General features: G+C 45.1%; 1 protein-coding gene across 1 annotated transcript in view; it reads right to left on the bottom strand.

The window, feature by feature from the left end:
- BFSP2 (beaded filament structural protein 2) overlaps positions 1-24858 on the bottom strand; it is a 67730-nt gene that overhangs the window by 20585 nt on the left and 22287 nt on the right. Inside the window, exons 2-4 of the mRNA XM_019726034.3 lie at positions 11093-11175; positions 5732-5888; positions 4555-4716 (exon numbers count right to left, since the gene is read on the bottom strand). Coding sequence (XP_019581593.3) covers positions 4555-4716; positions 5732-5888; positions 11093-11175 — 402 coding nt within the window. The remainder of the gene's footprint in view (positions 1-4554; positions 4717-5731; positions 5889-11092; positions 11176-24858) is intronic.

Below are 24858 nucleotides of genomic sequence, written 5' to 3'. Positions count from 1 at the left end.
CTGACACTGACATGAAAGGCAGTAACTGTGTAGTATTCTTGAAAGTGTCATTTTGGCCATCCAGAACATCATTTTCCTGTTGATGATAAAGGACCTTTGAAATAGTTGCATCTGTCACAGAAAAAAATTAGTGGAAGTAGCCTGGCTGCTGAGAAATTCGCCTCTGTTTTCATCCCCTTCCTTCCTCGCTCCCTCCAATAACAATAGTTCCTGCTTTTGAGGCTGCTGTGAGAATTGGACCAGCAGAAAAGATGCCGAAGGTCTGATCAACCCCTCACGGGGTTATCCGATTCATTTTTGAATTTTAGGTCTTTAAGCAATGACTGAAGGGGTGATTTCCGTGTACCCGTAAGTTCCACTAAAGTTTTATGGAAGAAGAGCAGTGAGAGATCTTAATTTGGTTAAGGTCAGGGTAGAACATGCTTGCATCCAGGACTTTGTCACTCTACAGAATGGAAACACATCAGCATATGAATCTAGGAAACAGGTGAATGAGAGCGACCCTGCAGTTTTCCTCAAGGCGACCTTTTTAAAGTCTGTTGGAGATTGAGGAATGGATTCCATTCTAACCAGGAGGTCTGGAGAGTGGGATAGCATGTCATCTGAGGTTCCTGAAGCATCCCACATACCCTGAGTTGGGTAACCATGACAAACAGAAAAGGAAGAGCCAGACTTTAAGACCCTCCAGACATTCTCTGGACCAGCCTGATCCTCCCCAACACTGAATCACACAACTCGAGAGCTCCAAACCCTGGACCACGGAGGTTCCTGATGTCCATAACACTGGCTGGAGAGAACCTGACCAGAACCTCTTTATAAGCTTTTACTAACTAAAAATAAATAAAAAGATTTATGGCAAACAGTATGGAGGTTCCTCAAAAAATTAAGACTAACGCTACCATGATCCAGCCCTTCCACTTCTGAGTATTTATCCGAAGAATACAAAAACACTAATTTGAAAAGATACATGCATCCATATGTTCATTGCAGCATTGTTTACAATTGCAAAGATATGGAAACAACCTAAGTGTTCATTGACAGACAAATGGATAAAGAAGATTTGGTACACATATAAAATGGAATATTACTCAGCCATAAAAAGAATGAAATCTTGCCATTTGGGACAACATAGATGAACCCTCTAGGGTCCGAGTATTATGCTATGTGAAATAAATCAGATGGAGAAAGACAAATACCATATGATTTCACGTATATGGAACCAAAAAGTACAAAAAACAAAACAAACCTACGCAAATAAATAAACAAAACCAATCCCATAGCTACAGAGAACAGATTGGTAGTTACCAGAAAGGAAGGGGGCCAGGGGGTGGGCAAACATGAGTGAAGAGGTCTAATGTGTGGTGATGGAAAGTAACTAGACTTTTGATGGTGATCAGTTTGTCTTATATACAGATGTCAAATTATAACATTTTAAACCTGAAACTTATATAATGTCATATACCAATTTTACCTCAATAGAAAAAAACCAAGAAGATTTGGCAGATGAAAGGTAGCAGATGCTGATGACATCCACCTTTATACCTCAGGCCTTAACATGTCAATTCTCCCCAGCTTCCTTTGCAGTCTCAGATTCTGCACCGTGCCTAAGAGCTTTCTCTGAAGTCTTTGAAATGTCCCTCTGCTACCAGATGGCAGAGGACTGATGGGAGATGGTAATATTACCCCAGCTTTCTTGACTTCCCCTCTCTTGTATCTTGTACTGTTTCCCAGAACCCCGGTGGGGTACACTCGCTCTAGTCTCCCACAGTGGTAGCTGGTTGGATAACACATTCTTTGTTGGTTCCCTTCTCTGCACCTCCTTTACTGGTATTTTTGTGTTCCCCTCCACCCCAACTTCCAAATAAAACCACCTCCACTTCAATATTTGTCTCAGGATCAGTTTCTGGGGGAACCTAAATAAAGACATAAATTAATCACGTCTATTAATTTTCAGCCTCCTTGAGCTGAAAGGTAACTAAATACATGTTTGTATTCTCTCTGCAAAAGCATTTGAAAGCAGTGTGTGCTAAGCCATTTCACATTTATGCTTTGCCACCAAGAAACTGAAAAGAGGTGCTCAGAATGGGCAAATGTCAGCCCCCGAGGGCATGACTGCAGCTGACAAAACTATTTATTGGAGGACTTCTGGCTCTCAGTTCTGATCTGTTGATGACCAGAGGAATTCACTCATTCTGCAAATATTTTCTGAGCCCCGCCTCTCTTCAAGAGACCCAGGCAGCATTGGCCAAACTCAAACAAGTACTGTCTGTTTTCTCTGAGATGTAGCTTTCAGATTACTCTATTAAAAAAGACACTAATGAGTCTGCTCAGAATTAATGTTTGAGTTATTGTTGGGCTGGTGATGATTCTCAAGAGGGTGAAGGGTGAATAATGATGACCAGGTTTTCTTTCTTTTTCACACGATTTAGGATTTGTTCCTGTTAATTATAATGCCCCTCCCCCCTTTTCCAAAGAAATAATCAGTACAGTGTGGTGTACACCCCAGGAGTGTTGAGACAGAAGCAAGGTTCACACTGCTGGGCCAACAAGATTTCGCTTTGGGAACAGAGCCAAGGAGAAATGACAGCCTGATGCAGAGGTAAAAGTCCCTGGACCGAGCGTTGGGAGAGCTAAATGACAGGGCTACATATCAACCTTCCGTGTGACCTCAGAACCACTGCCCTTTCTGAGTCTCCATTCTTTCTCCTGTAAAGTGAGGGAGTGGGATTGGATGGTTTCTAGGGTCATTAATTATAAATAATCATGATTCTACTACAAAAGCAGCAATGGACCAAAATCAAATCTATGGTTTGGTTTCACCTTCCTTCTGCGTTGTTCCGCCTCTCACTAGGTTGGAGTGGGGGGCTACATTTTGGGGACTTCTAGGCACTATGTGCCATAAAAAGTGTTTGTTGTGATCTGGCCCAAGGAATTGAAGGTTAGAAAGAAAGGAAGCTGTTGCAAGGGGGTAGGCGGCGGGGGAGTGAAAGACGTTTTCTGGGCTGGAGAACATTGGGGTGTCCTGAACTGAGGAAGACACTGCTAGGAAGGTACCTGTGGATACTCGGGAGGCAGGGGATTGAGTTGGGGCTCAGAGAAGAAAGAACAGAAAAGGTTCCCCTGGTTTTCTTTTGGTAGCTTTTATAAACTCTCCTGGTTGTCAACCCCGGTTGTGTATTAGAATCACCCAGAGAGCTTAGAAGTCCACAAAGGCCCTCTCCTTCTGATTTAATTGGTCTTGGCTGGGGTCTGGGTGTGGGCATGTTTGAAAATGCTCTGAAATAATTCTGCTGTGCAGCCAGGATTGAGAGCCCCTCAGTGGTAACCGAGGACGCAGGAGCAGCCCTCTTGCCTCGTCTCAAACAGCTGACTTATTTTGTACACTTCCTTCATGCTTTCCCTCCTCTTCTGCTCTTTTCATCCTCTGCCTCAAAACTCCAGCGTGAAACATGGGTGGGTGATGGAGAAGGGAAGAACAAACAATTCTATTTCTGTTTAACTCTTTCATTGTTTATGAAGTTTGATAAAAAATTCCTTTCCTCCATGAATAGAACTCATACTACTCAAGGAAAACTTAAATACTCAAAAACAAGAAAAAACATTTCAAAGTGTCAAATATAGGTCCATCACTCACAGACAATCACTGCTAACACAATGAACATTTTAGTGTTTTCGTCCTAGCGTTTTCTTGATGCCTAACTTCTTTGAATGCTTTACCTTAATGTACGCACCAGCGCTTGGCAAACTGCAGCCCGCAGGCCAAATCCAGCCCAGCTCCTGTTTCTGTACAAACAGATTTACTGAAACACAGCCATGCTCATTTGTTACCTATTGTCTGTGGCAGCTTTCACACGACAGTGGCAGACATGAGTATTGCAACAGAAACCACTTGGACTAGAAGCATAACTATGTACTATCTTGTCCTTTACAGAAATAGTTTGTTGGCCCCCGGTATATACCATTCTGTACTCTCTCCCCGCCGCTCCCCGTTTTACCTTATTGCATGAGCATTTCCCCATGTTGCTATAAACGTTTCATAAATATCTTTTCTTATAACGGCCTGATATTTCATTGCATGGTTAGGTTAGTCTTTCTCCTATTATTAAACATTAATGTGTTTTCTCCCCCAAACTTTTTCACTCTTACAAGGAATATATCAGTGAATATACTTAGACGTAAACTTTGCTTGTATTTTTCAATGATTTCTTTAGCATAGTGTTCAGATTAGTCAACTGGTAGGTAGGTAGAGGCATTTTAAGACTCTTGATACATATCACCAAATCCTTTACAAAGGGACTATACTAGTGCTCCCCAATAATATAGGGGAGAACCTCCTTCTCCACATACTTGTTGGCATTATTAGTATTACCATTTTAAACATTTTCTGATTTTTAGACAGGTAAACAGAAAGCTATTCTTTGAATTTGCATTTCATTTACATCTCATGAGACTGAAACAGCTGCATCTCTTCCTTTTGCACGTTTACTGCTTCTCCCCTTTGCATGGCCTCCTTCTGCACAGGGCAGAGTGGAGGACGTGGGTCCTACCGCTCACCTTGACTTGGAGCAAGGCCCCTGCTTCCACCCGGTTCTTTTCGACATCTCTCTCCCAGTGAATTCTGATCGTCTCAAGGATGTCATCCAGACTAGTGCCGATGGGAACATCCACTTGTTCCAGCTCAGACACTGCCAACTGTTTATACAGCACTTTCACGTCCTGAAAAAACGACACGGGAAAAGAAAACACGTGGAATTCTAGGCAGCAGAAGCCCAGTTCTGTGGGCAATACTTCCGCTTCTCATCCTGCTATTGCCAAACATGGGACTTCCCAGAGTCTGGCAAAGGCCCCGATACTCTTCCCAGCATGGGCACCATGATCTCTTGTCCCAGGATGCATTGCTCACGCTGGTCTTCACAGGCCCAGGCCCAAAGCAACAATCAAAATCAATAAGTAACACGAACAGAGTCAGCTGCAACAGCAAGATGAAATTTACGAGTTTCATAAAGTCAGAGTAGGCTGGAAGAGATTTAAAGATAACTTGGGAGTCTCTGAAGAGTTACAGCTGGAGAATGGTGAACAACTCCAGCGCTCAGAACAGGAGGAAGTGGGCTTAATTGGTTCCTGGTTAGCTTCAGTTTGGAGAAAAGAAGGAACTTCCTGACAGGAGCATTGTTAAGTGGGTGTTGACTTTTTCAACTGTAAGCACTTTAGATCTTGGATCAGACAGTGGCCTGTGGGAGGTGGTTTACAATCTGCAGTTCTGCGGGAAACCGGACCCTATCACCCTGGCGGGGTGTCCCCTTAGTCCTGACACTCAACAATCTCACCTAATCCCATTGATGAGTATGTGTAAACCACAGCCTGGCTCTACCCTCAGAGTTATTTTGTTTGCCCTATACAGTGTTGAAAACAAAGATCTGAAATGAAGCGTCTTGAGGTCTGAGATGCTCGCTTCAGTTGCACGCAGGGGTCATCACTCACTATTGCTTGGACCTGCTGCCTCCCTGTCCACATCCCAGCCTGGTGGTGAAGCCACTTGAGTTTGAGACTCCCTACAAGGGCTGACTCACTACAAGGACTGAAAGCGTTTCACTGGCAGTTTCCCTGCAGAGCAAGTAATATCGTGGAGAGGCTGAGATGAGCTACCATCACCTATGTTTTGAAGCTCGGCCGGACAGCAGAGGGTCTCCTATCTTGCAGTCAACCCAGTGTCACCCCAGCCCCCACCTACCTCTTCATAGCTTTTTGACAGAAAGCCAAGTTCTTCTTTCAGGCTTTCTATTTGACTCTCCAGATCTATTTTTGTCAAATTAGCTTCATCGATGACTTTATATAGAGAGTTAATTTCCTCTTCCGCTGCCTTTCGAAATGGCTGCTCACTTTCATATCTGCAGATAAAAGAACTTAATGAGCTCAGCGGGGCAACCCAAGAGAAACAAGAATCAGATTATAAATGCGACCAAGAGGCCAATTGGGTGCTAGACAATGAATGTGAAATGTTACTGTTTCAGCAGCTTCGAGGGCACTGTTAATGCAATTATCACATGTTGATTTATTAAAATGAAAATGATTGCAGCCAACTTCTTATAACCTGGCTTAATCGGGTGCCAGCCTCAGGGGGCTCCGGAAGCACAGAGCTCTAGGGAAACTTTCTCCAGGAGTTCAGACCCAGGTAAGGGAATCTGGCATTGTCATCAGTATTCTGATGTGTCATCCTTTTCACCTGAGGATGCTTTAACAAACATTACTGAGAATCTGTCACGTACCAGGCTATGTGCTAGTGATTCCCAAATGAAGAACATGGTTTCTGTCTCCAAAGAGCCCAAGTGAAATTTCAGGACCGATGCTGCCAACCCAAATGCCACCAGAGGCCAAGCTGCCAATGTAGATGACGGACAAGGCCAGGTCTGGGCAGCAGGGAGAGGTGGGGATTGAGGCTCATGTGACAGCTCATACTTCACCTGCAGGGGCGCTGCTGCTCAGCTCCTCCCCTTTACTGCTGTGTGGGAAGGGGTATGTCAGTTCTCTTCGGGAGAAATGGGAAAGCTGGATTTATATTTTAAATGTCCTTATGTGAAATACAGCTGATGCAATAACACACATGCATACATGTGTGCATACACATGAACACAAGTCTGAAACATGTGACATTCTGAGTTCTTTGAATCTCTAGTTTGCAACAGAGCCTTCTTTCTTAAAACTGCCCAACAGTCTCCTTGCTGTGCCACTCTTTTCCTTCCATGGCCTTCCATCCAGTGGCATCGATCAGCCCAATTTCAGTTTACCTTCATCTAGCCACAGAAGAGAGAAATCTCACGCCTCTCATTATAGAAAGCATCTTAGGGTCTTAGAATTTTAAGGGACTTTAGCATTCAACTATTCAAACTCCTACCCAGTGACAATCCCTTGATAGCATTCTTGATAGTTGATCATGTAGCCTCTGCTCAAATACTTCCAATGATGGGGAACTCATTACCTCTCAAGGCCACCATTCCATTTCTGGATAGCTCTAACTATTGCAAATTTCTTTCTTCAAGAGCATAAACGTCTGAATGCCCCAAGTTGGTCTAATCCTTCCTTTTGGCAGTCCTACAAATAATTAAGACTGTCTCTTATGTCACTCTCTCATTCCACTCTGCCCACCCCCAACCCTCCAAGCCTTTTGTTTCTCAAGTTACACATTCCCATTTCCTTCCTCTATTGTTCGTATAAATTGGTTTCCGCATCCCTCATCATTGAGGGCAGGGACTATGACCTTTTCATCTTTCTATTCTCAGCATCCAGCTCCCGGCTTCAGATATACTGTGGAATGATTATAAATGCTCTAATCGGTCTTATGTGCTTCTTAAGATGTGATACAGAGAATGGAATGCAAAACTCCAGATGTTTGTTGCCTGATCAGTTCAGAGTCCCATGGGACTGTCTGCTCCTTTGTCTAGGCCCTTTTATTCATCATGAACCCTAGGATTTGCCTTGTGGGTTTTTGTTTGTTTGTATGTTTGTTTATTTGACTTTGACCAGCTGTATTTGCTGCTGACTAATCTGGGTCTCCGGTAAACTGGAACTGCTGACATTTTTCACAAGAGTTGCTTTAAACCCAATTTCCCTGCCCTCTCTGGGTGCACCTGGTATTTGAACCCCAAAGTAGGAATTCATATTTATCCTCTTTCAGTTTCACTGGCCCATTGTTCCAATGTGTTGGGATCATTTTGAATCCTGACTCTGTCTTTCTACTCTTCCCCTCTTGCCTTTGTGTCTTCTGTCATTTCTCTTCTGCTTTCATGTACCTTGCAGTTAAAAATAGTACATGAAGGAACTAAGGACAGAGTCCTCTGACATACCACCAGAGACTTCCCTCGGAGTTGGACCTGTACCTTTGAATCAGCACTCGGGAGATGGTTTCTGAAGCATCTTTCTGTACTTTTCTCTGTTGGATTTACTTTTCATCCAAATGTATTCTTTATGAAGGATTGTATTCTTATTCACATTTAGTTCTTCGGGAAACAAGTCCCGTCCTTCCAGCTGAAATGAAAATCCACCGATATGACTGGGGTTGGTCCCTGTTGATCCAAGTTGGAAGAGTCCCCCTTGGGCCTCTGAAGTTCTGTTTTGCTCCCCATTCCAGGGAGACTGGTCCTACCCAGGATATGATCCATTCAGCATTATGGGTGATCTTAGGTGTCCTACAGACCATTTTGTTGGAAGTCCTCTAAGGATTTGAAACATATCTGTGAAATCCTCAAGGCTGTTCTGAAGCTTTTGGCTTTCTCTTGTGACACTTTTTCTCCTCCCCCCTCCATTTTGAAGTCTTCAGTGAGCATCTCTGTGCTCATGACACTGATTGTCTCATCTTGACCTGCAAGCCACTCTGGCCCAACTTCTTCAATGGCATCCCATCATTTCTGCTTGGTGCCTCCACGATCAGCTCGATGCAGCTGGCTCAAAACTAAACTCATTATTTACCCCTGAATTTTAGGCAAGCTTTCTTTCCCCATTTTTTTTTTTTTTTTATTTGTCAGTAGAACTGCAAGTCTTCTCAATTACCCAAGTTTTAAATCTGGAACTTACCTTTGCTTTCTCTTTTCAGGCTGTATATGTAGACAATTGTCAAATCCTGCTGATTATTTCTTCGACCCATCCTCATGTTCACCCATTGCTACCACTCCTGGCAGACCGTGAACTATAACAGACTCCTGTTGTCTTCCCAGGCCAAGAGAGTGACATCCTTAACCACATCTAGTCACTCCTCTGCTCAGACACCTGACGTGTCATCCTCTAGCCCTTCAGTGATCTAATAGCACCATACTTTCCAACCACGGTCTTGATACAGACTCTGTCCCTCCACGGGTCCAGTCCCACTGTTTCTTGCTCATTTGCCCCACTTTTCCTTTCCACCAATACAAAGCTTCCTTTAAAGCTAAAATTTGGTCATGATGACCCTACTCAAATCCTTTTATGGAAATTCCTCTGCTTTCAGACAATCTCTAAGCTCTTTGGTATGACTGACATGGTCCTCCAGGATTTGGTCTCTCCCTGGTTTTCAAGCTGCATCGGTTGCTCTCCTTCATTTATTCCACATGCCCCAGTTATAACAAGTTACTGGCACCATGCTTTCTCATGTCCTCCTGCCTTTGCACATACTGCCCCCTCTGCCTGGAAAGCCATGCCTCCTTTATTTGTCAGGTCAACTCCTACATGAGTTTAGGACCCAAATCAGGCATCTTTTGTCAAGTCTTCCTGGCCAGACTAAATGTCCCCAGTTCATATGTGATCGTCTCAGTGAAGGTACAACTGCTCTGTAAAGCTATTGTCTGTTCACTCCTGTCTTTGCCACTAAACTATGAGCTCTTTGAGGTCTGGTTCACTTCATTCCTACACCTGGCAAAGGGCCTGGCAAACATTCAAACATTTGTTGAATTCATTCATTCCACAAATACTTGTTGAGCATCTATTTGCTATGTCCCTGGTGCTGTTATAGGTCCTGGTGAAACAATGGGGAACAAAGTAGATCAAGCCCCGGCTTTCAGTGAGTTTACATTCTACTCTGTTGACTCGCTGGATGAAGGCATGTATGAATGAATGAATGTATAAGCGAATAAATGAATGAATGAATGAATGAAAGAAACTGTAGTCAGGTCCTGCCTTAATTTCACATTTAAATTCTCCCTTACATTTCGTACAAATGGTTTCATGTCCGTTGGCATCTATCTTTAATTACGCAGTAAGCTGTCAGTGGCTGGATGATGGTGTCATTTCTCTGTGCTACTGTGACCGTGGCTAGCACAGTTCTGGGCAAGAGAGCAACCCTGACTGGTAGAGAGTCTCCTTGACTCCAGAGTGGCCACTAGTGGAGATCCTTTTAGCAGATGGAGAAGCTTGGTCTTCGAGCAAGGAAATGACTCAGGGTCTGAGGAGAGGGTAGAGATTCTCCTTTTCAACACAATACACATTCTTATCCTAAGATAAGAATGACAGTGGGAAGACGGTAATGACAGTGGGAAAATGGTCTTTCCCAAAGACTCCCAACTATATGTCTTTCCTCTTTCTCTTTCCTAATTTAGGAACATGTTCCCTTAAACAACAATCCCATCACCCATCCTATTGCCCAGTACCCAGGACATCTGCCCCACAGAATATTCTCAAAACCACTGTGTTCGTCCTGAAAAGGGTCTCCTTCATTTTACTTCTCTATTAGACTCAGCATTTCCCAGACCTCAGTTGCCTTCATGATTTTGCCCTGAATGCTTATCTCCCGCATCATTTACTTTATATTTTTCCTTAAATTTATCTACTTAAAAAATAATTCTTAAATCAATAAACTTTAAAAGCCCTTTATAGTAAATAAATTTTCAATTGCTACTATAAATGATAGTACTATAGTGGAAAAACAGTTCACGGGACATACATAGAAGGTAACTATAAAAATAAACACGTAACTATTAAAAATAAAATGTTTATCCTTCTACAGTTACAATAATCTTCATCAGCAACGTAGGTGCCATAGTTTAGGAAACACTGTACTAGATGTGAAAGATGGCTCTCACGACTGGTGAGCTTTACAGATGCTGAGGTCTGGGCCCCACTCCCAGGGACTCTGGTTTAACTCGTACATGGGGCTGTGTGCTAGCATTATTAAGTGCCTAGGACATTCTCACATGCAGCCCCGCGACTGAGAAGCCTTGCTCTAAACAAGTAGCTCTCCAAGTGTGGTCCCAGGAGGGTCAGCATCATCAGGAACTTGTTAGAAATGCAAGTTTAGGCCCCTCTCCAGAGCTTGAGTCAAAACCTCTGAGGGTGGGGCAGAACAACCTGTGCTTTCTACAAGCCGCCCCCCAACGCCGGTGATTCTGAACCACACTAGATTTGAGAACTCCTGCTCTAAACCAAGTAACCTCAGGCAAAATCTCTGAGCCCTTGGAGCCTAGTTTGTGTCGACAAGGAGGGTTTGAGCCAGGTGATTGTGGCTCTGGATTTTCCCAGGGCCTCTGTTATCCCACCCCAGCTTTCCGAGTGGCTGGAGGTGAATGCTGCAGTCTCCAGGACAGGAGTCTGGGGGTGGGGAGGGACTGTCCCTTCACCGGCAGAGCGTTACCTCTCTTTAAAGTCATCTGCGTCCGCCTGGATATTCTTTGTGTGCAGCCTGAGCCGGGCATTTTCCAGGACTGCCTCGCCCACCTGCAACAATCACACAGCAAAGGAAACAAGGTCACTGGGATGTCTTCCCTGCTTCCTGCCCTGACTTGCGCTGGTTACAGGGCTCTGGACGAGGAGGAACAAGCACCTTTCTTACAGCAGATATTTTTAGAATCCAAGTGTCCCTCTGTAAAAGGAGGGAGAAGATAAACAATGAAGCATATAATCTGCATGTCTTTTAAGAGTTTTTAGAGTTGGGTTTTTGGAGCGAAAAGATCCCTCAAAGGCAGACTGTTCATAGCCTCTTGCTATGAGGAGCTTTCAACCCCCCAGAGAAGTTTCTGGCTCCTTAAACGAAGTTGCACCTGCTTGATTTTGTGGCTCTGAACATTTTCTGGTCACTGATGCTTTTGAAAAGCTGCTGAAATCTCTAGATCATTGCTGCCCAAGAGAATGTTCTGTGATGATGGAACTGTTCTATATCTACACTGTCCAATGTGGTAGCTACAGGTGGCCCCTCAACACTGCAACTGTGTTGAGGAACTGAAAATGTAATGTTATTTAAACTTAATTTAAATTTAAATTGCCACATGAGGCCAGTGACTACTATATTGGACATTGTAGCTCTAGAAGTTCATCCACCTTCAATCAAAATATACATGTAAACATAAACATTGTACGTACAGTTCAGGGGTTTCATGGAGCCTTGAAGAGTGGTTTTTCAAAGTTGGCTCCGTAAACCCTTCTGGGTCCCCCACAGGTGGGGCTGGGGGCGTGTGGTTCTCTCCTTAACCTATGAAACTGCATATATGTGTGTGTGTGTGTGTGTGTGTATATATATATATATATATATATATATATATATGTATGTAAATATATATATATACACACACACATGTATTATGTATATATGTGTGCGTGTAAAACGTGTGGCTTGTTTGGGGGATAGGGATAGAAGGAATGCTCCTTTAAAAGGAGGATGCCATTCACTGTATTATCAGCCTGTTGCACTTGCAAATGAATGAGTTGCATGTTCTTTATTGAGTAGGAGGAGGACTTCAGGCCCCAGATGTCAGAGAGGGAGTGAGAAAAAACTCAGACGGAGAGACACCTGCTCCCCAGTGTGCCCCAGGGCCAGGCTGGCACCGAGAGATTAGATTGCTAGTGGGAAATTCAAAGAAATGAAAAAACCTAAGATGACCCTACTGGTGCCGGGGGGAACACAATCACTTATCTCCCCAGTAGCTGGGACCTGACCCACTCCTGGACTTCCTCAGTTTCCCTGACAGAGCTCTCATCCCACTGTGTTGAGATGTCTCTTCCCCACGGACAGCTCCTTGCTCATTGCTGCATCTCCAAGGCCTGGCTTGTGGTAGACATCCATCAATACTTGGTGAATGAACGCATACATGAATGAATGCTGTGACCAACCTTCCCTGTCTCAGGTCTGGAGGTCATTTTCCGGAAGCCCCTCAGAAGGGTGTCTTACAATTTACCTAGGATTTTGTTTTTATTCAGGTATGGTGAGGCCAGCAGATCAGGAGATGACTGATATTGACAATGACTGTTACTCATAGTTCTCAGGAGGAAGGGGCAGCTAGACCACGCAGGGCCACATGGGGAAGCAGCAGGGCTGCTCAGGAAGCAGAAAGGGCAGGGGAAAGAGTGGGCAAAGGCTTTATTGTGGTTTTCATGGGAAGGAATGGGAGAGGCAGGTCAAGAAGCCAGGATTGAATAGCTTGAATAATTTCAGTGGTCTCGGGGTTATAGGGGTGGTCCCTAGCTATCTGGCACCCATCCCTGGGGTGATTAGGGGAGAGGAAGATTCCTCCAAGAATGTGAGAGCCAGAGAGGGAAGGCAGGTAGCGTCATGCACTCAGGATTGGCTGGTTTGCATGTCAAAGGTGTGCTCACAGGCCAGTGGTTTACTCTCTCTAGGATTAGCCAGCCCTGTGGGGGCAGTGTCCCTGTCAGTGAGGCCCCAGATGCCAACTATTACATGGTTTTGTACACTTGACACTAATGAAAAAAGAATACAGAAAATACGAAGATACAGTTAATGTCGTTGACTATAGTTCATCCTAGGGCTCTGGCTACATGAGGCTTCCCTGAGGACTGGCTTTGGCTACTCTTGTTGATCTCTGTCTCCATCCTCCCCTACACGCTGCAGCCCCTGTTCAGCAGCCCTTCCAGTCTTCGAGTCTCACGGACGCCATTTCCCAAATGATGATTTGAAGCTCGAGGCAATGGCACTGCTCAGTTTCTCACAGTGATGCCCAGGGCATATATTCCACCCAGCGCAGGACCCCAAATCATAGCAAACTGTGGGCTCAGAAACTACCGTGGTGGAGAAGATGGCTTCCAAAGAGCTCTAGACCAGGTGGCCATGTCGGGACAGATGCAGGCAGATGTGGGCCTGGAGCTTATAGAATCTGGGAGACTGTCTTTAAGAAAAAGTACAAAAAAAATGACTAATGCAAAGGGGTGTGTGTGAGTGAGGGACCCTGAAGCTTAAATGCTTCACTTGGCGTAGCTTTGTTTTGGTTTCGCTTTTTAAACTTAGACCCAGGGGATGGACAGAAAAAGTACAAAATAAGACAAAAGACTCTGGGGTGTGTGTGGAATATATGTGTGCCATGTTTAGAGTCATACAATTCTGGAAAAGCAGACAGATGGCTGAAAAACGCAATCGCCCCGCGTCTTGCTGTCCGGTATAAACACCGCCAGCATTTGGATATACTTCCTTGCAGCCTTTAGTACTGCGTGTGTGAATTTGTTACATTTCCCCAGTGGATTGCAAGCTCCATAGATAAGGGGCTGCCTGAGCAATCTGTGAAGGAGTCAGGCAGGAAATGCAGACTGCTGAAGGTGAGCCCAGGGGAGGGGCTGGCTGCTCAGCGTCCTTGCTCCTCCATTCACACTTGGGGTTGAGAACAGCAGCACCGTCTGAGATAATTTGGATGTTGCCCAGCAGACAGGACACTTCTGTCCAAATGCCTGTCCTAGGCTGCTCGTGCGGCACTAGGGCTCAGGGAAGCTGCAGACTTCCTGCTTTACTGTTGTTCAGTAACAACCAGGGGTTTATTCAAGCTTTAAGCAGAAGCTAATTATAGGCCCTGACTTGCCAAAGTGCAGTTGGCAGGCCAGGTTTCCCCATTTCTTTCACGAACGGGATCCTGAAATAACCTGCCAGTCCACAATACAGCCACAGAGAGCCCTTCACTGTTCTCCTGCAGGCGCTTCAGCCCAGCAGAGGCTATGTTCTCTCTGGTGTGAGTGGTGGCTCTGGAGTGAGTGGTAGGAAAGAGCCAGTCAGGTGGCATGACAAGGGCTGGACCTTGGTGAGATTTAGCACAGGCTGAAGAATGGGGTTGTGGCCAAGGCCAAAAGTAACACTTGGAGCCTACAGTGGACCAGGGAACATCTTTGTTTCTACCTGGAAAATTGTCATGAAATCCTCTCTGGGGCTGAGGATAGGAAAGGAAGAGGTAAGGGAAGTAGTATTGACTGACCGTCTACAGATGTACCCAGCCCATGTGCTAGGACTGGCTGGTAATGGCTTGTGAGAGCAGACTATTAAATATCCCAGGAGTTTTGTGAGCTGGTTGTTAAACACAGCCATCATGAAAATTTTAATTATGTGAACTTACAAATAAATTATACTAAAAGACACAGGTAATAAATGCCCAAAATACCAAAGTCATAAATATTCATTGCTTCCTGATTGGTTTACCCTGTGTGACTGTTAGCTGGGCCCTTGAGGTGGTTTCTATTGTATCTGGATGGTGGAAACACTGTATAATGGTGTGCTCAACCCTTCATTCAGTGACATCAGGTTGTTAGCTTGATGTCAGCCATGGTGAGAGTATTTGCACCAGGGAGATTGGCAAACACTGTTTTATTCACGGAGAGCAGATTGTTAGACAGTCACTGATGGCCCCGCACTCTACTAAATACTTAACCCTCATGACTTCACTAAATGCTCCTGGCACCCCTCTGATGCTGATTATCAACACACCCATTTTACAGATGAGAATGCCGAGGCTCAGAGAGATTAAGTAAGTTGCCCCAAACAACACAACTGGAAAGTGGCAGAGCCAGAATGTCAAACCAAGTCAACATGACTCGAAAGTGTGCATGTTTTTGTCCTCAGCTTTGGAAACTAAAGGCACATCTGAATCAAGAGAGACTGTTGTGGAGCGTTATTTTCTTTCTTTTTCTTGTAACATAGGCCTCAGGACTCTTGATGTCTATTTGGGCTTCATCATGAAGATAAAGAGTTATCTTCCCTGCTGGCTATGAAAATGCTAACAAAATCAAACCAAACCAAACCAAACCGTGGGTGGGCGGACAGGCAGGCTGGCAGTTAGCACATGGCGTGCTGGGAAGGCCAGCAGAGGAAGACCTCTCCTCCTCTCTGTCCTTGTGTCCAAACAGAGCCAGAGCCCCTACCACCAAGGTGACATGACTTAATGCCAGGTCTCTTGTTAGAGACACTGATTGTCACAGAAGCATTAGTGTGAATTGCTATGTGACATTAGGTGGTCTTGAGGGGAGAGGACTCAGGGCCTATCTCCTCAGCAGTATTTTAAAAGGATTACCAAACTTTTACTGGAGCGAGAAACAAGAGACTTCTTCAACGCATAAAATGCAGCTGAGGAGAACAGCAGGCTTGAGTACAGGAGAACGGGCAGCCCAAGGTCATGTAGGCTTGGGGTTTCTTCTGAGAGGGATGGGTGGGAAGGGGACAGGGAGGGGCTGAGCACTGCTCAAAGTGCTCTCAGTGTGGCACGCAGCTGCCTCAGTTCACTCCCCTGGAGCTGTCTTCCCCTGCAGCTCCACGTAAGGGCTCCCCTAGCACACCTTGTGCCAGCGGTTCTCAAAGTGTGCTCCTTGGAGCAGCAGCAGCAGCACCACTTGAAAACTTGTCAGCAATGCAAATTCTCAGATCTTCCCTTAGATGGCTGGGTCAGAATCTCCGGAGGTGGGGCCCAACAATCTGTTTTAACGACCTTTAAGAAGGCGTAGAGGGCACACTGGACTTGGAGAACCCTGCGTCACACTGACTTACGTCCAGTCCTGTTCGTGGCACCTCCGGGCTGCTCCTGGAGCGCCTCCGTGTCCTGGCCCGTGTCATTGCCTGTATCTAGAACACCTGGTTTTACCACCGCACACTCCAGTCCTACCACCTGAGACACCCTACCCCACTTTAATACTCATTGAAACATGGCTTCCTCTGGGGAGCTTTTGTATTCATTCACTCACTCATTCTTGCCTTCATTTCTTCAGCATCTTATTATGGTTTTCCTTGCACCAGGCTCTGTGCTGGTTGTAGGGGAATCAGCAACTATTGTGGGAGAGGCAGTCAGAAAGGTAGGCAAAAACCAGAGCATGAAGGGAAGGGAAAGGAGGTGGGGTTTACTAGGAGGCCATTAAAAGGTTTTGAACAGGCACAGGTGTGATCTACGTGGTAAGTGGATTCCCTGACTCCAGCGGGAAGAGAGGGTTGTGGGATACAGGAGGGGATGCTGAGGGCCCGGCAAGTGGGCTCCGGGGGAGATGATGGTGGCTTGGACCAGGGTGGTCGTAGGGATGCTAGAGAGAAGCAGACAGGTTTACGATATCTTTTGGGGATGGAACAGATGTTTTTTGGTGATGAAGTAGTCATGGAGAGAGTGAAGGAAAGGAATAGAGAATGACATCTAGGTTTTTAGCCTGAACTACTGGATGCATGGTAGGGCCTATGCTGATTCTTTTCCTTCCTCCTTGGATCATTCCAGTGTCTGGATCACTCCCACCCCTGAGGCACATGTCTCTACCTTACCACACTCGAGAGGCAAGGGCAGTGTTCCCTTATTCTTGAACCTCGCTCCTCCACTCACCACCTTGGGCCAGCTACTTGAGTAACTCTAAGATTTGGTTTCCTCATCCATAAAATGAGGATAATAATACTCTCCACCCTCTTAAGGTAGTTGTAAGAATTAAATGAGCTACTGCATGAAAAGCACTTGGCCGACAGCCTGGCGCAGAGTAAGTATTCCATGGATGGAAGCCATGACTACTGTTGTTATTTGTCTTAGTACAGAGGCATTGTTCAACGGTTGTCAAATGAATCTGACGGGTGTGTGCAGTCTGGCCCTGTTCCCGCTCCATTGCACAGACAGTTGAATGAAGATTTCCTTCTAGAGGCTTGGTTTTTTCTTCTCTCAGTGTTTTCTGTCCATAGTCATTTTGAAGCCCTGGTCACTGGTACTATGATGATGAGGATTTCATCCCTTCTGACTGCCGTCCTCACTGTGGATGTAGTTATTAAAATAAATGCAGCTGGTGGCGGCAGGTGAGGGATTTGACCGTCACTGTGTTTAAAAAGGGCAAGGACAAGCAGCATTTTAAAAAGTATTATCGTTTGGGCCCAAGGGTACAATGAACACTGTATTTGGAGTTAAAGATATTGGCATTTCAGCAGCTAGAGCTGCAGGCATGGGAGGAGGTGGTTAAGACTGGGCCCCTGGGAAATTAGACTCAGCTGGTGCAGTGGCACAATGCAGGAGTGCCTGGAAACCCTTCTCACATTTATGTGACTTTTAAGTTTAGGACAAATTCTCAGCATGACTTGCTTCTAGCAATATATGAACAAGAAGTCATTATCTGCCCCCAGAACCCCACAGATACTGCATCTCCACCCCGATGGTGAAGACCACCATGTTACCAAGCCAACAGTGGCTTCTCTGTGCTCATCCTGACCTGCCAGCTGCATTTGTCACAGAAGACATACCCTCTCCTGGCTTCCATGACACCAGACTTTCCTGCTCTCCCTCCTACCTCACTGACCATTTTCATTGACCTTCTTCATTAAGTCTTTCTCCCTTGTCTGACATCGACATGCTAGAGTTTCTCAGGATTGGGCTTGGGGGCTTTTTATCCCTATGTGATTTTCTCTATTCGCATGGATTTAAATATATGGGCTGATGACTTCTGTATGTATATCTCTAGCACAGAACTTTCCTCCCAACTCTAGGCTTGCATACTACTCTCCTTGACATTTCCTCTACTTGGATGTTTCTCAGACATCTCAAACTTAACGTGACCCAAAATGGGAATTTTAGATTTTTGCCCTCAAAGCTTTCCTCCCCTGCCCCCAATCTTCTCCATGTCAGTAAATAGCACCAACATTTACCCAGAAACCAGGGAGTCTTGATAGCTCACTTTCTCTCATCTCCCACATTTAATCCAACATCAAGTCTAGTTAATTCTACCCTCACAATGTATCTCAAATCCATCGACTTCCCTCCATCTCCACTGATAGAGCCGTGGTGCATGTCACCATCATCTCTCCGACACCACGGCCACCTCCTTCTCACCCCTGCTCTGTTCTTCTCTCCTCCAACCCGTTCTTCATCCTGTTTCCATAGTGATCTCCTTACGCTCTTCAAATCAGATCATGTCACTCTGATTAGATTAAATTAAAACCTTCTTAGAGGTGTTTCTTATCCTTAGAATAAAACCCGGACTCTGACAGTGGCTTTCATGGCCCTGCATGCTTGTCAATCTCCCCAGTACGCACCAGGCTCTGGCCATGCCGGCCTCTGGTCTTTCTGGACCATGTCCCAGTCTTCCTCCTGCCTCAGGCCTTAGCATGTGCTGACTCCTCTGCCTGCACCAGTCCTCCCCTGTGCTTTGCGTCCTGATCACCTCACCTAAGTTAGAAGCTCCCTTTACTCTGCACCTCTCTGCCTTGTTAGCTTTCTTGAAAACGCTTATCATGGCTTATAATTATTATCATTTTTTTATTTGTTGGTGTATTAGGTAATATCTCTGTATCTGCCACCAGAATATAAACTCCTTGAAGTCAGGCACTGCCTTTCTGTCTTGCTTGTTGTTCCCTCCCTGGCACAGTGCCTGCTACAGTAGGTGGCAGGTGTAACGAGCCCAGCAATAGAGCTGCCTCTTCACAGACAGCCAACGCAGGGAAGATCTGGTCCCTACCCTCAGGTTCCTACCTAGTTCCAACCTGAGATGCCCTTTAGCACCTCCCTCTCCCTCATCACAGCACTGGGAGCCCAGGGAGAAGCAGGGACACCCGAGGGCTGAGGTTGGGTGTCACTTTGGAAGGCCAGGACGACGGACACCGCTGAGTCTGTACTGCACATAATCCTGGACCTCATCCTCAAGCTGCGCTTTGGCTGAAGAAAGAATGTGTTCCTAGAAGGAGTCCGCTGAGCATGGAGTGAGAAGCCAGAACCGCTGGGTGGTGTTATCCACTGTTCTTGGGCAATCAAGAGTACCCTGGTCCCTAGAGGGTGCCCTCTGCCCCATGAGGATGTTCCGTAGGCCTCACCTTCCCGGGAAGCCTGTCCACCCGTCCCCATGCTGGTGTGGGGCTCATCTAGCATCCTGCCTCCAGCTACCTTAGAACAGGAGGGTGGGCTGAGAACAGCAGGCGCCAGTGCTGGACATGAGAGAGATTTAACCACCACTGTCTATTAGCAAGTCGTCCTGGGTGTATATGTCAGAAGGGTTTGTCGTGAGCCAGCCTGTCAGGCCCAATTCTCTACAGATGCCCTCACAAAATCTGAGGTTTGAGCACCAGGCACAGCAAGAAAGAGTGACTCTGGGAGACTCTGTTTGGGCAGCCAGCTGATCTTCCTCTCTCTCTCTCTCTCTCTCTCTCTCTCTCTCTCTCTCTCTCAGATTCGGAGCAAACTCCCATTTCCCTTTCTACTGGAAAGATCTTTCTAAGATACAAATTTGAACTTGCATTTTATTCAGGTGTGTACTCGTGAATAAACCCTCACCATTTGGGCCTTGCTCTTCACTCTAGTCCTGTGTCTTCATCACTCCCCTGCTCTGAAGTGAATTATTTTTTCTGAACAGACTCAGGTCTTTCCAGCTTCCAGACCTTGACTCATGCTGCTACCCCTTCATGTCATGACCAAACTATGCCACCCAGCCTCCATGTTTTCCTTCTTTGCCTGGTAAACTCCTATCCATCCTTCAAAACCCAGCTCAGGCCACACTGGGCATCCTGTGTACTACCCATTTGTCCTGTGGGTATATCTCTACCATTGTAGTTGTCATGCTGGAATTTATTCTGATCTTTTTCTGTCTTTCCCCATCACTGACCTATGTGTCCCCAGGGATAATCTCTAATCTCTGCCTTCTTAGCACCCAGCTCAGAGCCTGGCACATAGGTGCTCAATAAACATTGGTTAAGTGAGCAGACAAAGCAAGCTAGCTGGGGACAGCAAACTCACACAAACATATAAGGCAGAACATAATCAGATGTGTAGAACTAAGTATACGATGCCTGAGAAGCAGAACTCAAAATTTAGAGCTAAACTTTATAAAACCCCAAGTAGAAGCAACCAAACACATCAGACCCAAACGTTTTAAAAACACTATGTTTTATGCCATGGTCAGCACTTCACTGTTATGCTCTCATTTACTCCCTAGGCCCAGTGAGAACGGCCGTACAAAATGGGTGCAGATTAGCTATTTCTATTATAGATGAGGAAGCTGAGACCCAGAGAGTTCACGTAAGGTGCCACATTGCTAAGTGGCCCAGCGGAATCTACTTCACAGCCCGTGCTTTTCCTTTCCTTAAAAACAAAAGCAAAACCATAAATAAACAAAAAAATCCCCAAACTTCTTATTATGGAAAATTCCAACTATATCAAAATACATAGAAAGGTAGAGAAAAACTAGAATGATGACCCCCTCCCCGCCCCCGTCTCTCCACTCCAACAATGAACATTTCATGGCTAAACAAATCTCTACTCCCACTGACCTCTACTCCTGTCTCTGAGATTATTACACGCCTATCATTTCATCTGTAAATATTCCACTAGTCCATGCTCTATTTTGTACTTCTTGTATTTTAATTTAAAGATCATCGAAACAATACATACACTTGATTGAAAAAAATTAAACAATACTAAAAAGAAATGCTGGTAAAGAAAAAGCATTTCCCTGACTTACACTTGCCTCGGCTCTAGCTAATCCGAGTCCCCAGTATGTTCAGCTTTTTGTCCAGAGCTTGCCCTGTGTTTCTACAAATTTCTTGATTGCTTGACTTGTCAGCCACAGACATGATGTATTGACCTTCTGACCAACAAATGAAGATTTAGCTCCCTCACCCTCCCTCTCCCTCTTTCCTTTATTTATTGGCTGCCTTGATAATGTTAAATAATAAAGCTCTATTTCTTGCTGTATCAATTATGGACAATTTCTTTTTCACACTCTCTCTCATGATCACAGATGTTTTATTTTCTAAGGTCAAAAGGGAAGACAAAAAAAACCCAAACAGTTTAATTACTAAACGTCTCTCCTGATGGCTGTGTGAATTATTGGTCCTTTCTGCTGAGAATTATGATATAGGTGCCTCTCATTGTCAGGAGCTATGGGCAGATAGCCAATCTGTTGTTTTATTTCCCAACCGAGCATCCTCAGGCCTACAGAATAATGTCAGCCTTTAATGATTTTTTCACAATGCTACCTCTCTAGGGCATGGCAGCAAAACCTGCATGCAACCATCTTGCCTCACCACCATGCTTGACTTGTGATTCTAACATTACTTAGCTCAGTGTCTCCTCTTGTAACATGGGGCAGCTTTATCTTGATAGTACCAGGATTACATAGATTACATAGTAATCTCTGAATAGATGTTTGGTATATGAATAAGTGATACATGTTTAAAGAGCCAAAAGTGAAATAACGTTGCGAAACCCATCCAGAAGCACCTGGAAGAACACTGGCAAACCTTTGGGAGGTGAGGATATGAAGAAAGTGGAACTCTCACACCCTGTTTCAGGGAGGGTAAATTTGTGCAGCCATTTTGGGGAGCAATTTGGCAATGCCATATAAAAACTGATGGCAAGCACAGGACATTCTGCCCTTAGGTACTGACCTAGGGTCAGTAGGGTCAGAAACCTTTTCTATAAAGGACCAGGTAGGAATTATTTTAGGCTTCCTGGGCCAACAGTTTGTGTTGCAACTACATAACCCTGCCTTCATAGGATGAACAGAGACAAAGACAATTTGTACGTGAACGGGTATGATTGTGTTCCAGTCAAATTTTATTTACAAAAGCAGGTGCCCATTTGGATCTCACCTGCCTACAGTTGGCCCACCTCTGACCCAGAGACACTCGCCTGTATGTGTATAAGAAGGTTTATGTCCTCTCTTGTTTGTGATAGAACAATTGGAAAGCAACTTACATTCATCAACAGAAAGACACATAACTTATGGTAGATATACAATGAAATTCTACCTGTATCAACATGGGTAAATCTCAAAAACACAATGAGAAGTGAAGAAAGTAAGTTACAGGAAGAAATAGTATGTGATGGTTAATTTTATGTGTAATCTTAGCTGGACCCTGGTGCCCAGATATTTGGTCAAACATTATTCTAGATGGATCTGCGAGGATGTTTTTGGATGAGATTAACATTTACATCAGTAGACTTTGAGTAAAGCAGATTGTGCTCCAAAATATGGGTGAGCCTCATCTAATTAGGTGACGGCCTGAATAGAAGAAATACTGAGGTCTCCGAGTGAGAAGAAATTCTGCCAGCAGACTGCTTTTAGATTTGAACTGGAACGTTGGCTCTTTCCTGGGCCTCTAACTGTCTGACGCCTTCATCTTAGACTTCTACCCTTCATTATCCTTAATGAAGCCAATTCCTTAAAATAAATCTCTTTCTCTCTATAGAAACATCCTATTGGTTCTATCCCTCTGGAGAACCATGACTAATACACGGTATAATACAATTTAAAGTTTAAAATCACGTAAAACAATCTTATAAAGGGTTTAGATACATATCTAGTAAAACTGGAAGAACACTGGCGGGAATGATAATTACCAAAGTTAGAGCCGTGGTGGCCTGTGGGGTGTGGAATGAAATCAGCACAGAGCCCAAAGAGGGTTTCAACTGAAATCTTTGATTTCATGTTTTTTTTTTTTTTTTTAGAAGGTCTGTAGCATATAACATTAAGGTTGATAATTCTGGATATCGGCTACCCCTTTTTATATGTCTCAAATATTTCATAATTAAGAAGAAGAAAATGAGGTAACATAAACAAAACAACTAGGAAAAGAAAAACCAGTGCAGTGAATGGCACACTGTAGGCCCCTAACGTACCTAGAATGAGACTGGCTGGGACACGTTGGATGGAGAAGGTAGGTCAGAGATGGATAGGAGGTGACTAGGTGGAGGGGCGGGGAGGCCTCTAGAGCACCAGTGAAGGCCTCCTTGGGCAGCAGGAGATGAAGATGGGGTAGGATTTGCCAGGAGACTCAGGATGGGAGGGTGGGACGTTACAGGGCAGGAGGAATAGTGAACGGCAAGGTGAGGGTGGGTGAGGCAGGTGGCTGCAGAGGTGTGGGTCGGTTGTGTGGACATGGTCACATTTGTTTCACACTCTCTTAGCTGCACCTGTGTTTACCCGAAGGGGGTGGCATGGCAGAAAAAGTTATCCCCGACTTCCCTCTGACGAGGTGTTTCAAGGGCACTTGCCAATGTCAGACTCGCTGGGGACCTGTGGAAGCTTAAACCAAATGACAAGCTCTTCTTTCCTATTTCAGGTGTGGCTGCTGGAGCAGACACTCAATGCTCAGCCAGATCCCCTTGAATTTGTGTGTGTGTGTGTGTGTGTGTGTGTGTGTGTGTGTGACCTGAGGTTCCGCGTGCTCTTCCTTTCCCTCAGTCAGCATTGGGATTCTTTGTGGAGCAGTGCCCTTAGACGACCAGAGCCTACTTTATGGTTCTCCTGGACTAGTCCTTTGGGAATGACTGAAAGATGTGGGCATGTGAAAGCCAGCTCCCTTGCTTGTGGTTGGGACAACTCTGAGGTGGAACTTATTCACCTGAGGTCCATCTTGGGGTCAGGCTGAAGCCGGGCGTTGGCCTGAGATGTTCCTTTGCTCGTTCTTCCCTCACAGGTTTTCCCTGGGAGCACCTCTATAACATGTCACCTGTTAAAGAATCCTAGACTTGGGCTCTGTTTCTCAGGGTCCACCTAAGACAAGAGTTCTTTTTAGCCTCGTGCTCTTCATCCCAGAAACCCTCTGTGGTCAGGCTGCCTCACGCCTTAGTCTGTCTAGAGTGGAGCTGGGCATACAACCTCTGGATCAGACTATCTAAGGTGAACGTCTTCTCTGTATCACTTTTTAGCTGTATGACCATGGAAAAGTTGTTTAACTGGTCTGTGCCTCAGTTTCCTCATTTTTAAAAAAGGGGTCATGACATTATTGGTCTCATAGGGTTGTTATGATAAGGAAACCGCGATAAGATATGTAAAAAAAAAATGTCAGAACAAATTCTGGCACATAGTAAGTGCTCAATAAATGAATAAATGTGAGTTTTGTTCATCTCCATTGGAACCAAAGGGACACTTAAGAGCAATAAGGGAATAGATATGCTTTACCCCTGAGCCTAAGTCTTCAAACCAGGCTAATTTCATGAAGGGAACAAACCATTCTCTGTTATGTGGACACATAACCTCAATTTATTATGATGGAACAGAATGGATTGGCCCTTTAATTGGCAGGGTGGATGTGGGTGATACTCTATTGAAAGAATTACAGAAGAATCCTCACTCTTTCTTTGCCTGAGATGCCACCACATGCCCCACCCCCAGGTTGGCTAGGGAGTAGGTAAGTGGGGTGGGACTCTATGTCTGGGGATGGGGTGCTAGTAGGGAGAGATTGGGGAAGGGCAGATAAAC

This window comes from Rhinolophus sinicus, chromosome 5 (genome assembly GCF_057876585.1).
Source record: "Rhinolophus sinicus isolate RSI-liver-muscle chromosome 5, RSI-T2T, whole genome shotgun sequence".
Classification (NCBI taxonomy): Eukaryota; Metazoa; Chordata; class Mammalia; order Chiroptera; family Rhinolophidae; genus Rhinolophus; species Rhinolophus sinicus.
This window is presented reverse-complemented; position numbering and strand designations above follow the sequence as displayed.